This window comes from Balearica regulorum, chromosome 18, assembly GCF_011004875.1.
Source record: "Balearica regulorum gibbericeps isolate bBalReg1 chromosome 18, bBalReg1.pri, whole genome shotgun sequence".
In the NCBI taxonomy this organism is placed as follows: Eukaryota; Metazoa; Chordata; class Aves; order Gruiformes; family Gruidae; genus Balearica; species Balearica regulorum.
In genome coordinates, this window is record NC_046201.1 from 12,956,838 (window position 1) to 12,971,016 (window position 14,179).

The 14,179-nt window shown below is 45.9% G+C and overlaps 1 protein-coding gene across 3 annotated transcripts in view; it reads right to left on the reverse strand.

The window, feature by feature from the left end:
- The window catches only part of DNAH9 (dynein axonemal heavy chain 9), a 214,267-nt gene that overhangs the window by 123,353 nt on the left and 76,735 nt on the right, over window positions 1–14,179 (reverse strand). For all 3 annotated transcript variants that reach the window (XM_075770400.1, XM_075770399.1, XM_075770401.1), the window contains 5 exons: window positions 9,824–9,985; window positions 8,825–9,021; window positions 6,306–6,468; window positions 4,043–4,166; window positions 1,872–2,014 (listed from right to left, as the gene is read on the reverse strand). In XM_075770400.1, coding sequence (XP_075626515.1) covers window positions 1,872–2,014; window positions 4,043–4,166; window positions 6,306–6,468; window positions 8,825–9,021; window positions 9,824–9,985 — 789 coding nt within the window. The remainder of the gene's footprint in view (window positions 1–1,871; window positions 2,015–4,042; window positions 4,167–6,305; window positions 6,469–8,824; window positions 9,022–9,823; window positions 9,986–14,179) is intronic.

Sequence of the window (14,179 nt, forward strand, 5' to 3'; positions counted from 1 at the left end):
AAAGTACCTTTCCTCTTCACTGCCCCACCACCAGCTTTAACAGCAAAATAAGGCCCCAGGACCAAAACCTGCCACGACCATTCACCACAGCTCTTTTCCAGCAAGCCCACTGTGGCTGGATTCACGAGCTCTGCTGACCAGGCACAAAGGAGGACACAGATGAGTTGCCCCCATGCAATGAAGTAGCAATATCTGAGCAAGGGCTGGTTTGGGAAGCAGCATGTCTCACTCGATGCATCGTCCCTCTGCCACTTATTAGCCCTGGCTGGTACCTGCACAGCCTTGCAGGTGCCATGGGGCAGCCGCTGTTGGCTCAGACATCTCTATAAGGTGTCACCACCTCCACCGTGAGCTATGATCTGGTTTCTGGAAGCTGCAAAAGCTGGCCTGTAACAAAACAACTTTCATTTCCTTTTCGGAAGAGGCAGCTGAACTCAAAGCTTCTGCTCCTCTGACACGGCTCGCACACAGGGGATGGACATGCAGAAACCCTTCCCACACCTTCAAGCATAAGCCTCAGGCACCTCTGTTGCTCTCTCAGGGCCAGGCAAGCTTCAGGAAGCTACCCATGTACAAAAGCCCTCCTCTGCACCAACACTTTCAAGACCCTGAGTCAGAAGGTGTGTTGGTGCTTGTGGTGCGTTGGGCCAAGCCCCACTTGGGTGCTGCTCCCAGAGGTCCAGCATGCTGCTCCCCGGGCCAGCAACGGCTCGATCAGCTTCCTGCACAGCACGTGATGCCATCACAAAATGCTGGGGAGAACAAACAGCACTTCCCAGCTGGCCCCATCCATCTGCTCTAACACACCGTTAAGGAGAAGGGCAGACAAGGAAAAGGGATCAGCCTCAAGTAAATCACATCCACGCTGCCCTTCCAGTGTACCTCAAGAGCTAACAGGAATATATCTAGGGAGGGACACCAGGCAGAAGGTAACCAAGGTGCCAGAAGAGCTATAAAACAGGTTCAGTGCTCATCAGAAATTCCCCTCCACATTGGGAGAGAGAACTGAATTCCCTCTCCTTGTGCATCTATATTGTGGCATGATCCCCAAATTTTCCCTCAAAATTCAACTCTCCAGCTGTTCCCCATCCTAAACATGTACTTACTTACATCAAAAAGGGAACAGGCCATCCTACCTTAGCGAATGTGTCCCACCAACACAACCAAGCAGTGAGTAAGAAGAAGGATATGGTTTCAGTAAGCAAAGGCCAAGTCTTCACTCCCTCCCCACCCCACCTCTTGCTCTGGGACAGCAGCACTGTGCAGTCCTGCAGATGGGTAAATACCTTCTGGAAGAGTCTAACTCCTTCCCACACTGTACTTTCTCCATGTGCTGGGCATGCCTGGAAAGTCCTGAAACTCTTCTGGGATCTCAAGACATCTTTATAAGGCCTTTCTATGCTGGAATATGGGCTGCGGTGGGTGAAATCCTGAATGCATGTTGTGTCCCACTCAGTTCCCAGTACTCTGATTTTAAGAGAATGGTTTTTTAATTCTACTGGCTATGGATTATCAGCAACATGAAGACTGAACCCCTGTGCAACTTTTCCAAGCAGCAAGACCTAGTCTCGACGTACCCCAGTTAAAACCCAGTGCGTGGCTTTGAAAATGGAAAGGTTAGTCCGGCTCAGCTCTTGAAAGAGAAAATTTTCAACTCCCATAGTGCTGTCCAAAGCCCAAGAAGTGATGACAACAGCATTTCCTGTGCTTTAGTACTACTTGCTGAGAGAATCACAGCTCACACGAACAGGCAGAAAAGCCTTTCAGGCTGCGGTCTGACCTCCCTACAACGTAGCCTAAAGCATCTCCACCCCGTGCTCTGGCACCAAGGTCGATGGTGAGGACTCGAGCTCCCCCAGCCTCTGTCTCACCTTCAGCTGTCGTCGAACACGGTCTATAAAAAACTTCCAACAAGTCTCCCTGGAGTCCACCAGCCCCCGGCCTTTGACTTCGTTCCTCATGCTGTTGATGATGTTTTCAACTTCATCGTCGGGGAAGAGATCAGGGATTTCACCTAAGAGAAGAGGACACGTTTTGGTTTACTGGCCTGGATTTTGTGGCAGTCTTAGAGCAAAGTGAAGTGGCTGTCTCCCTCTTTGGGGCTTGAGGAAGCCCCTTCCTTGAGAAAAATCATTGCGCCTGGTGCCCATGGGCCCCCGCAGCAGAAGGGTGGCACAGAAAGTCATTCTGCTAAAAAAGAAACACTTGTGAGAGCAAACTTTCTTCCAAAAGCACAAGGTAAACAAACAGAAGAGTCAAAGTACAGAAAGTCCATTTTTTTCTGATCTACAGTGCTAATTAGTTTACCAAAAAAATCAAATACCCAATATGCTATACACAACAATGAAATCATTTTAGTTTCGCAAATGAATTCATTACATGTACAATTTCTACAGCTGTTCAACACCATTTCCAGCAGTGGTCAAGTAACTCCCAGATCATAAAAACATTTTAAAAGTTAATAATCTTTTACAAACTTTTAAAAGTTAATAGTTATGCAACTGATTGCCAAAAATGTACCCAACCAAATATTTTTTTTAGTGGTTCCTTAATTTATCACCTATTCACTTCCTTTCTGGCTTCTGGTTTGATTGAAATCATCGTTATTGAGTGAGATACCGTCAATATGAGCACTAATCACTTAGGAAAAGACACTAATCAGAAATCTGCTCATTTATAAGAAAGACTAAAATACATATTTCATTCTAGCTTCTTAGGGAATGGTAAGAAGTGAAACAAGTCAGAAAAACAAGCATGCAGACAGCAGAGAGCAGCCAGAGCCATCAGGCAGCACCCACAGGGCAGCACTAGCTCATGTCATGGGAAGTCACGGTCCCTCCATGGTCCCTTCCTCAGTCCCAGCTGCAATTCTGGGTCCCTGGGCCCTGAGTGAGGACCCATTTCCCCACATATCAACCACAGCAAAACATAATGCCTTTCAAAACCACCATAAGATGATCTGGATGTCCCAAAGCCAGGCTGCGCCTCCTGCTCCTTGCTGCAGGAGCTTCACCTTGAGTCATGAGATGTTTGTGTCGTCTACACCACACGTAAGAGGCGGTGGGTGTTACTCACCACCCTCCACAACAACCCCTGTCCTTACTCCTGGTTACAAATTCATCACAGGCAGGGCTTGTTTACTGCTCAAACCATCTGGCCAATTTATAGCCACATATGTCAGCTCTGGAGTTACTCACAAACTATCGCTCCCCTGTGCTATCAATTCTCCACCCCCCACCATCCACGGAGGTCACCTGAACCAGCTGGTATCTTCACACTCCCGACTCATAAATAAGGCAACAAGTGGCATGCAGTTAGTAGCAGTGATTTACCAGGGAGTCTGGGGAATACGCCCACTCTGGGTTACCTAGTGCGGTCATGGTGACACAGCTGCACACTCCCATGTGCACTGTAGCAGTGGGAGTGCTCACCCACACGTACTTGTGCCATGTTCTGCAGGGAAATAGAGTGCTTGCATGTAGACTGACTATTCTGCAATTGTTTGGGCAAGCAACAACTCAAAAACTTAAATGCATCTGGAAGAAGAAAGAGAAAAAGGACTGCAATGGGATAAGCAACTAGTTGATGCACACAGACATGGTCATCTGGTGGCTTTGCATCCTCTACCAACTCGCAGATACTCCTAGCCAGGAACAACCTTATTTTGTTAGGCAACCAGAGTGTGGATGCACAGGATCCATCGGTCAAACTCCTTCTCTGTCAATACATTCCTTTGGCGCTGTTCTCAGCTGCAACATCAGAAGAGACACGTCACTTAACATCCACATCCACGTACCATGAAAGTATGGAAAAACTAGATATAAGACATCAGAGAAAGAAAAAAATCTACCAGATGATGGAGTGCATCCTCTCCAAGGAGACCTTAGCACTGCTTTTACTCTAGAGCTTAACCCGTGTATCTGCTAGCTTCATTCACATAACTTCATATATCGCCCTTCTGTATATTCTAGAACGACAGATGCTACCAGCAGATTTACATTGAAAAGGGGGAGAGGAGAAATTAAAGCAATGAGAGATATACCTGATGCTAACAAGTCATTCACCAGCACCAAGAACTGTTCATCTGCCACTTGTGCGTCGGTCATCAGGAACACGGTGCCTATGTTTTTCAGGCCAGCTTTCAGGTACTGGTTTGCCAGGTCTGCCTGGGGGTTCAAAAGCAAATGGACTTAGGGGTTGCACCTACATTCTGCAAAACATGGGCTAGGTACCACATCTACAAGAGGGGTATTTCAGAATCTTCCCATTAATCGAGAACAAAGCAATAGGAATTAATTAGCAAGAAACTGCACTTTGGACGTTCTCCATCTTCATGGCTGAACCTTCCAGGGGAGATGGGGGAGTCTATTGCTGTCATCATTGTAAGACATTACCAAGGAAGATGTGACATTATGCCTAGATCTGTATAACACAAAAATGAGAGGAGAGCCCTGCCCAGCACCACCAGACAAAGGGAAATGCCTGTGGCTGAAACACTTTGAGGTCAATGACTGTGACTGAAGTCACCAATGCAACCCCTGGTTGAGGAGCCTGCAAGGGGAGTTCACAAAAGCTCACTCTGCCCCGGGCTGTGGGTACAGTAAGTCACATACACAGGGAGGCTGAAGCACCACAGGGACTGGGAGGGACGGCAGTGACTGGAAACGTTGGCCCTTGGTATCCCCATGCTGTAGATTTCTCTGGTTTCACAAGTACACATCAGTATTTTTTTTTCTGAGGTGCTGCAACACATTTTTTTGTTCATAAAGAAGGGAGCAGGATGTCTTGTGCAAACATGGATTTTTTCAGTTGTGTATTTTTTCCTTCTCTACCAGAGTCCAAGCAGGGACTCACCCTTCAGTCTCCCGCTTGGTGCAGTGATGCTGACAGACAGCCTGCTCGCATGGAAAAGCTGTTTCATTTCAAAGAGGACAGTGTCACCCTACTGAAGGACACCAACTTTTTGAAATCCAAATTGTTCATGAGATGGGAAAAACATCATCATCCAGCTCAAACTCCATCCTTTCCTCCCTGCCCCTCCAAGCTGGATACAAGACATGCCGAGGACCCTGAAGGAACACACCGGCCAACATTTCAGAGACTCTCTTAGGAATTCAGCAAACACACATGCTTCCTCCAAAAGAATCATTTGTTACTTTCACCACTGGAAGTTTGGATTAGATCAATTATATCAGCGGGGTGGGCCAATGGCAGACAGGGTAATCTGTCACCATCTTGCTCTTCCATATCTGAGAAAAAAAATGACTCCATAGTTCATAAATTCTTTGAAAATGAATACAGAGTGAAGGGAACATCAAATTATTTTCCACCTCCACAGACGGAGAAGCAAACAGATGCTTTGAAAACAAGTTTATTAATGCTGGTATCAAGCTATATTCCTAGATGGGAGTGCAGGCTTCCTCAATACGTATGCAGGTAGGAGCTAGAAAATCCCACGAGTGGGGCTGAACAGCACAGACAAGAGCTGAAAATACCCAACGGATGGTGGGACAGGCTTTTGTGACATGATGAAAACAACTTGTGCACAACCACAGACCATCAGGTTATGCCATTGATGGGGAAGGAACCCAGGATTCATTGGTCATCACATCTCCAAGGCAGAACGGAGTGAAGTTACTGTGATTGTGATTTTTACAACATTTTTATTGAGCATCATTTTGCCAGCAGCTAAAATACTTTTAAACCATTTCAGTGATATTTTAAAATGTTAATTTATAACTCCTAAGCTCACTAGCCTGTGCATAAATATGAGCACAGGCACATGTTGTCTGTAGCGAACCATCCACCATCCACTCAGTCCCTCTCTTATACATAATAGCAGAGGAACTGGATACGATTTGGGAATTCTCCTCCTACTCTCTCCTGCTCCTTTTCCACCTCCAAATCACTCCACAACAGGCATCTCACAGACGAGCTAATTATCACATCCTGGCTTAATCAGAAGTAACAATCAAATAGAACTTTCCTTGTCCTTTACGGTTTCTTGAACAAGCATGAAGTAGATGTCCACACCGCTGGGTTCGTTAGCACAGCCCAGCGCCGACACGAAGTCTGGGGCTGGAACGGTCCCAGGCCTGGCAGAGGACATAAGGTCTGTCTGCACCCCTGTGCAGACACACTTCAGCAAAGTATTTTGAGAAGCATTGCTCCTCTCCTCAGTCCCATATTGTATATGGACCTTTTTAGTATCTTCACAACAGTGTCACTCAATGTGCAACAAGATAAAGTTTTCAGGGCAAGTTTTTATTTCCTTCCCCTCCACCTCAGCCTTAAAAGTCACCTACCTTCAGGTCAGGGATGCCATAACCTTTCCTCAAAGTGATCTGGAAAACCTCCAGAGAGCTAATGAAGGCTGCCAGTCTGGTCAGGCTCTGCTTGCCACTTCCGCCCACGCCAACCAGGAGAGCGTTTCCTCTGGGGGACTCCAGGATACGGTTGATGCGGCAACTAAATTGAAGCATACAAAATCTCTCATTAATAAGAGTATTTTCCTTTTTCTCTGCCTGGTGCTTTTCAATACATATTTTATTCACTGAGAAATTGTATTCTGAATGGGATGAAAAATGTCAATCTAAGAGACATGTCAGCAATCAATCCTCATCTCTGCTGAGACCTATACAAAGGACGTAGCCGATAGTTTGGTGGCAATTCAGACTGTGTCTGATTTTTTTTTCCACCTGCCAAGTCCTGCTGTACAGAACTATTCCAAGGTGAAGGCCTTGCCATCTTTGCAGGGAGGACAAGGGAAAAAGCACATTGCACCGACATGCAAAAACTGAGAACACAATTCAAGGCTCTGATGCCCTTTCCCAGTAAAGGTTTCTCTTCACAAAGCATTTGTGGTTCATGTTCAGATGAAGACTCCTGCTATACAATAAAGCATATTCATATATGTCTAGAACAGCATAAAACCTGTCTGGAAAACACTGTCTGTGTTTCTTATTTATCCAAATCACCACTACTTCAGAGTGAGATTTTCTCACTCTTCAAATGAACTTGCTATTATTTTCCAGGTCTGTTCACTTGCCCTGTCAGACAATCGCATGGTGAACCCTGCCTGCCTCCAATCTATTCTCCTTAAGCAATTGTTGACATCTCCACGTGCTAAAAAAACCATGTGAGGTGGGCTGAGAGGATCCTACCTCGGAAAACCTCACTGTCCTGTGTCTTAACTGCAAGCACCATTCCCCTCTTCACAGCGTTGCCTTTCTTCAGCTGACTTAACTGAGTATTTTCCTAGACTAATCTAATCAATTTTTCAAATAAGACTGAGAAATACTGTACAACTCAAACATCTTATGATTTATGCGCAGACTCCCACCAATTTGTGAAATTATACCCAGAAAATGAACCCAGTTTGTGCAGAGAGCTTCAGTGTCCCTGCTCTCAGTTCTCTAGGCTGGCTCTCCCCGAAGATGACAGTGTGGTCTCTGCCCTCGATGTGCTCTCTAGGCTGCGTGCTTTGTGACTGTGCACAACAAGCCCTGGATTAGGAGGTGACTGACAGGTGTCTCCCATTGCTTTACATAAATTAAGTCCTCAGCTCTTACCTTTTTTTTTTTCCCCCCAACTGAAAATCTTCAGCAAATTCAAGCTGACATTCATAAGCTGTTTGAGATGGAGTAAGTTATTTCAGCAAAATGCAATTTCCAAGTGCAATGAACAAAATTCACCCAGCTCCAGTGAAAATCATGCTGAATACTCAAACGTCGCTTTCCTGATTATTTGCAATATTAACCGGAGGGATAGTGCCAGGTTTTGCCACAAATTCCAATTTATGTAAAGTGCAAAAGGAGGACAGGATTAATATTACTGTCACCTTCCTGCAAGCCAAGCAAGCAGAAATGCCCATGGACATCAGGTTGCAAATAACTCATTAATACAAAGGAGTAAATGCCCGTACTATAAGGGAAAATGTGCCCCAGCACACCCGGCACACTACACTGCAAAAGTAACAGGTTGTTAAGCTCTCAGGAGAGAAATGTTCAAACAGCTCGTTAAAAGGAGCAGCACTTTATATATACATATTTTTTCTTAATTTGCACGAGAGCGTCTGCATTAAGTTGCAAGGTCCAGCGAGAACTGAAATCACCCACACTGGTGTGCAGCTGGACAACGGCTTCCTCCAGGCTTAGAATCACAAATCTGCACCTCCTGACACAATGTTTTCATACAAAATCAGTTAAAATTATGATTTACAGGGCAGGTCCATCTTCTGAAGTGATCTAAGGCCAGGTCTGTATTTCAGCACCCAGAAATGAGTCTGTCTCTGCTGGGATTCCCAACAAGCGTTTAAGTCGTATTTGAAAGCTGGAGGTATGCCCCACTATCTACACCACAGACATGTAAATAGCTTCATATGAACTGGAGGCTTGCTGTTTTCGTATAGTCCCACATGTCCAGTTTCCAAAGAGAATCCATCTGGACCTCCAGGCATCTAAACGCAAGCAGGATTTTCAAAGGATCAAAGCAGTTTAAATGCCTCAATCCATTTAAAAAAGTAGCCTGAATGCACATAATCTCACTTTATATACATTTCAAAATCCCACTAAGAACTTGTGCAAACATGGACCTAAACCAGTTCTGAAAGCATGTAGGGAAATCCCAGTACAACAAGTTCTGTAGCTGGTTGTCAAGTGAACACCCACATAAACGATAAAGCACTCGAACATTGTCACGTACAATAAATGTTTATGCCTTATGCAGAGCATCAAAGGCCAAAGATATCATAAGAGCAACCAGGCTTTAAAATACCCACAGATAAATGCTATGATGAGACCATAAAGCCAGAAAATCCCCTTACACATGGCACATGGCATCCTCAAACATCACCAGGCTCATGGCAGCATTGACTTCGTTGTAGTTGTCCAAGGCTTCCACAAGGATCTGGTTCAACTCCTCCCAGGTTGGAACTGGCCTATAGCTGGGTTCACCGATGCCTTTAGCAAAATGGCAATAAACATTCATTTGCTTGGTCTGCTCTAAAGTTTCCTCAATGTCCTGTCAAAGAAAAAGATTTAAATATATATATATATGTATATAACAAGTATAGGAAAAAACACTGCAGCTCTATGCCATCTTTCCCAGTACGGAGTTCCAGCAAATGCCTTTTTATGCCTGTATAGTTGCACCTGCATGTTGGAAAAGGGGGAAGAGGGACAAGAAGGAAAGAGGGGGAAAGGGAAAAGCCCCAGGCAGTACTGACATCTTTTGCTCTGACGTTTTTGCAAACCACAAAAACTCAACTCATTACCGTAGGAGAACACAGCCACACGAAAAGCCCCGCAGCAATAGCCATAGCGTTAGGCTGTTGCATGGACAGTGGAGGAAAAGTGCCATCTGCACTACTTATCACTTCAGCGATACCTGTGTGACTCATATGGCAGCGCTGCTGGGTGATGCCAGGCCTGAAGGAAAGCAGGTCTAGAGATTTCATTTGAAAGATATTTTGGAAAAAGGGAAAGTACTGCATTTCACTTTGCTCCCATCAAGACCAGGGATCTGACCTTTCTCCTGCTTCAGCCACATGAGACTGAAAGCACTTAAATAAAAATTTAATTAATTCACGGAGCCCAAATCTCCTCTCCACCGCGCTGTGATGGAGTGCATCATTGACCCACATGGCAGCACGGGCAGCCCAGAATACCAATTACAGAGATTTTGCTCCTGGGCTCCCATCAAGAGCACTGCCCTCCAGGCAAGTGAGAGGTGGGCAGACCTTGGGTCAAACTCCGTTTTCACAAGGAACTTCTTTCCTGTGAGCATGCACATTATTATCAGAGTTATGAACCTCAGCACTCACATCATAGAATTTCTTCACTATCTCCAGCTGGAGTTTATCAAAAGAACTGTAATCCTTTTCTTCAACCATCTTGTCCCGGTACACCCGGTTTGACTCATGAAGATAGAGCTTCACCAGGTCTTGGGGTTGTTTCAGGCATTCGGGAGTGGAGAACAGAAGGCCCTGTGGAGAGCAGGGACAGTCAGAAAACCCCACCTGGGACTAACCTGACCCCCAGCATCCAGGCTATCAGGCTAAAACAACTCCAAATGCAAAGTTATTATAGTAACCTGTGATTGAATTTCTGAATAAGCCCCTACTCAACAGCCCTGGAGAATGCGCCCTTTGCTAACCCCAATTTCCCAAACCAGTTTGTATTTGTTACACTCGCTTTGATACCCCAAAGAGCATCCCCGACACAGCTGGGCTGCGCTGGTGGTCCAGATCTCAGCAGCAAACAGCATGTAGAGTCAGGCACCAGCCCAGACGTGCGGCTTTTTGCATCCCCACACCACACCACGGGTGCTTTGTCAAGAAGAAAAAATAGTTCGGAAATTTTAGTGGCGATGATTTTTTTTTTTAATCAATTAATTTTAATTAGGTGCACTCTGCCTGCAGGAAATATTAGTCGCTGTCTGCTTATCACAGTATGTTTACCATGAACTCTATTAAAATGCATAAAAGAATTATATTTCAAAGAGGTGTCGCCTATAACTAAGCCTATTAACAGCACAGAGGGTTTTCAATGGCATGAATTAAATAGACAGCTTTTATTCCTAACATCTAATTATTTATACATAAAATATAAAATGTATTGAAAGCAATGTAAAGCAGTCCTTCTCAGCTCACTGGCCCATGGCTCAAATCATTTGGGTTTCACATTTGTCATTACAGCTGCCAAATTGTTATTTTATTTATTTCAGAAAAAAACTTAGTGAGAGGAGCTGATAACTCAAAGAGAGAAGGGTGAAACACATTCACGTCCTAAACTGATTAAAAAAAATAATTAACAAAAAAAATAATAAAAGTCACTCAGTCCCCCTAAAGACACCCCAAGCCACAAAAGTGGTTGTGTTCTTGATGCAAGGACACGTAAGGCTATCTCAGGGGGAAGAAAATCCACACTTCACAAATCTTTAATCAGTTTATTAACTTAACACCTGAGTATCTCCTGTCCTCACTTTGCAAACCTGACCTTCCTCACTCTTCTCAGCAGAGCTACCAGGCTCTTCCACGAACACAACCAGCTGCATCCCCAAAGAGCGATGGGGATGCTCCGTGCGCGGGGCTGAGCTCCCAGGAGATGCCGTGGTGTCTACGGCTGAGATGCAGGAAGGATGCATGATCTTGGGTCACTGCATCTGTGATGGATATGGTGCCAGCGTTTATAAAAAGAGGGGGGAAAAAAAAAGGATAATCCCTTGTCCTTGGCCACATCAATGCAATTTTTATCCATGTGGCTGTTGAGTCCTCGGGTCGTATTTCAGCCAAATCTTTCAGCTTCTCTTCCTCCTCCAGAAAGGCCAGAAACTGGTTAGGAAGCCCCCTCCACCACACCAAGGCTTCACTTGGCAACAATACCAAATATCACGACATCAACGATAAATAGTGGAACGCCAGACGAGGCCTCTGCAGAGAGGAGCAGCTGTGCCCATCAGGACGTGAGGGGATCGCCACCGCCCCACCGAGGAGCGTGGAACTGGGCTGCGGGGGAACCGCCACCCTCAGCCAAGACCCATCAGATCAGGATTTATTACCGAGTAATTCTGAGTGACAGGCTGCTCAGCAGCTTAATAATCACCCCAGGAGACGATGCGTATTTGGCACAGAAACGGGGAATATGCTAATCATCCCAGCAAGACTTATCTGCCATGTTTTCGTCACGCATCAACATGCCAGCAGAGACGGGCTGTTGCAGCTCTGACAAGGCAGAACTTGACCTCAGCCAGTTGCTTGTTTTCTTCCATCATCTCCATGAAAAGGAGAAGAGTGAGCAGCACCCATGGCCCCATCAGCCCAGGGAGTGTGTCCCCTCCCAACAGGACCTCATGTGCTCTGCACCCACCACGCCCGGACCCAGGGAAGCCCAGGAGATGTTTCTGCTGCCCACCAGAGCTCTGCAAAGAGTGACAAGTATAGGTGTATAGGTCAGCTCACACTCTTCCACATCAGCACGTCAGGGCAGTTAGCAGCCCTGAGACAGGGCAGGACAATTCCCACCACAGCTCCATCATGAGTCCTAGCCAACAGCTTTACCCCAAATGCTGTGTTATAACTGTTCTCTGACCAGGAATGGTCTCCAAAAACCATCTAGCACAGCCACACACTCCGGCCAGCTCTCTTGAGTTTTATCGACCCCCAACCATTGGTTCCCCCCGAAACCTCAGAAGCCTTCCATGAAAGACCAGCTTCCATGCAATACCATTTTCTTCATCTCTAAGTTCAGGTGCTCTAGATTTAATCTGAAGCCACTCACAAATAAAAGGATCGCTCATTTTCTGACAGTAAGACGCACAGCTCTGGTGCTGCCCACAGAATCAAAACGTCCTACATTGCACAGCTCAATGATTTTTGGTAACAGAGCAGCTCTTCAAAGAAGATATCCAAAATCAAATGGTCACATGGTCCAGTGGAGAGAGATATTTAAATTTTTCTTTCTCTTTGCACCCTAATGTGCTCTCAGGGACATACATGGAAGAGATGCATACTTCATCTCTACAGGGAAATATATTCCGTATAGCCAAAATAGAAACAGAAGAGGCCTCTGCACACAGAGGACAATCTTGGAAAGTCAAAGACTTTGTTTGCATACTGCTATCTAGAACACAATAAAATCTACATATATAGGGAAGCCGAATCTTTAGGTTAAAAAAAAAAAAAAAAGGCACCAGAAACTTTCAAGCCATTTTTGCAAAATCTGCAAAATACATATCCAGAAACCAGGGTCCAAAGCAACATAACGTGAATTCTGGACACTAGGCTTGCTAAGGTGATAATTATTTCCACTTCTTAAGCTTTCCATCCTGCGAGGCTCCCTGCCAGCAGGCTGGCTCCCTGCTAGTGCTGCTACGGACAATCCAGTGCGTGGGGGGAAGCACCGGGACGTACAGCGCAGCTTCCCCTGCCTGCCCGGCTGGGAGGAAAGTCACGGGTGAACGTGAAGAGAGAGCTGACGCTCCCACGGACAGGGTGATCAGGATGTGACAGAACAGAAAGTCTCCCACAAAAAGGTAAGCAAAATAAATTACGTTTTCTCTTTCTTTGCAGACTAAGTAACATATAAAATAATAATAACTTGTGCAGCGTAGTGACCCCTTTCCAGTCATCCTGCACTGTTGGTCACCTCCCTCCCGGTGTTACTCCTGGGGCAGCCTCAGCACTCTGAAGACAACATTGACATGAACACAGCGACAAACACAGCATTGCTATCAACAGTGTGCAGGCCAGGAACCAGAGTCCTATTTAAAAGGCCAATATCAAAATGTGCTCATCAGGGAGGGCTGACGAGGGGCTCCAGCCACCCCACCGGCACGGCAGACTGCTGTGGCTGCTAAGCGTGATGGAGCAGCCCAAAACCAGCCGCTGTTAGCAAGAGAAATGGCAGAGGACAAGACAGAAGGAGGGGGAAACTCTGCAACCAGACTGGCTCAGGTAACCGGATCCCAACGAAGCCCAAGGCTAAGTCATGCCAACCAACTGCACCAAACGCAGGAACAAGACGAAGGTGCTGCAGACCCTGCACCAGCCGTGCAGCCGCTGCTGCCCCCCAGCCACACTGCAGCCAGCAACGCACAAGGTGCATTTCGGCGTTTGCAAGCCTGAAGTTTGCAGGGTTCTTTAGCAATTTTAACCACAGGTAAATATGAAAATCCCTCCCCGTGCAAAGGAGGGTGGAGTCTGCCGGCCACTAAAGCCGGTGTGGAGGCAAAGCTCAGCTGGAGCGAGGCACGGCAGAGCCACTGCTATCATCTCGCTGTCAGGAGGAGATAGAGGCTGTTCTTCCTCAGCTGCCGCAGATCTTAATGTGACATGCTGCTTGAAAATCTTGTTAGAAATGGGAATAAAAAGCAAAATACAACCCTGCTGAGTCTATGATTATTATTTTACAGAGATGACAGATATAATTTAGAGCATAATACCATGGTAACCCTTTCACATGGAAAGAAAGACAGCAACAGGGCTTTCTCTGGTGTGAGCCAGCAGGGAATATATTTTTAAAAAGCATAATCCACAACTCTGTCACTGCAGAGACCTGTCTTCTTTAATCAAGGGTAAATTGCCTGGAGCGTACCAATCAATTTAACTCTGCAGTGCGTGGTAGGACCCAGAGGCATGGAAAGGTGCCACAGAAATGCAAGGCAAAGTAGTGCTGGACTT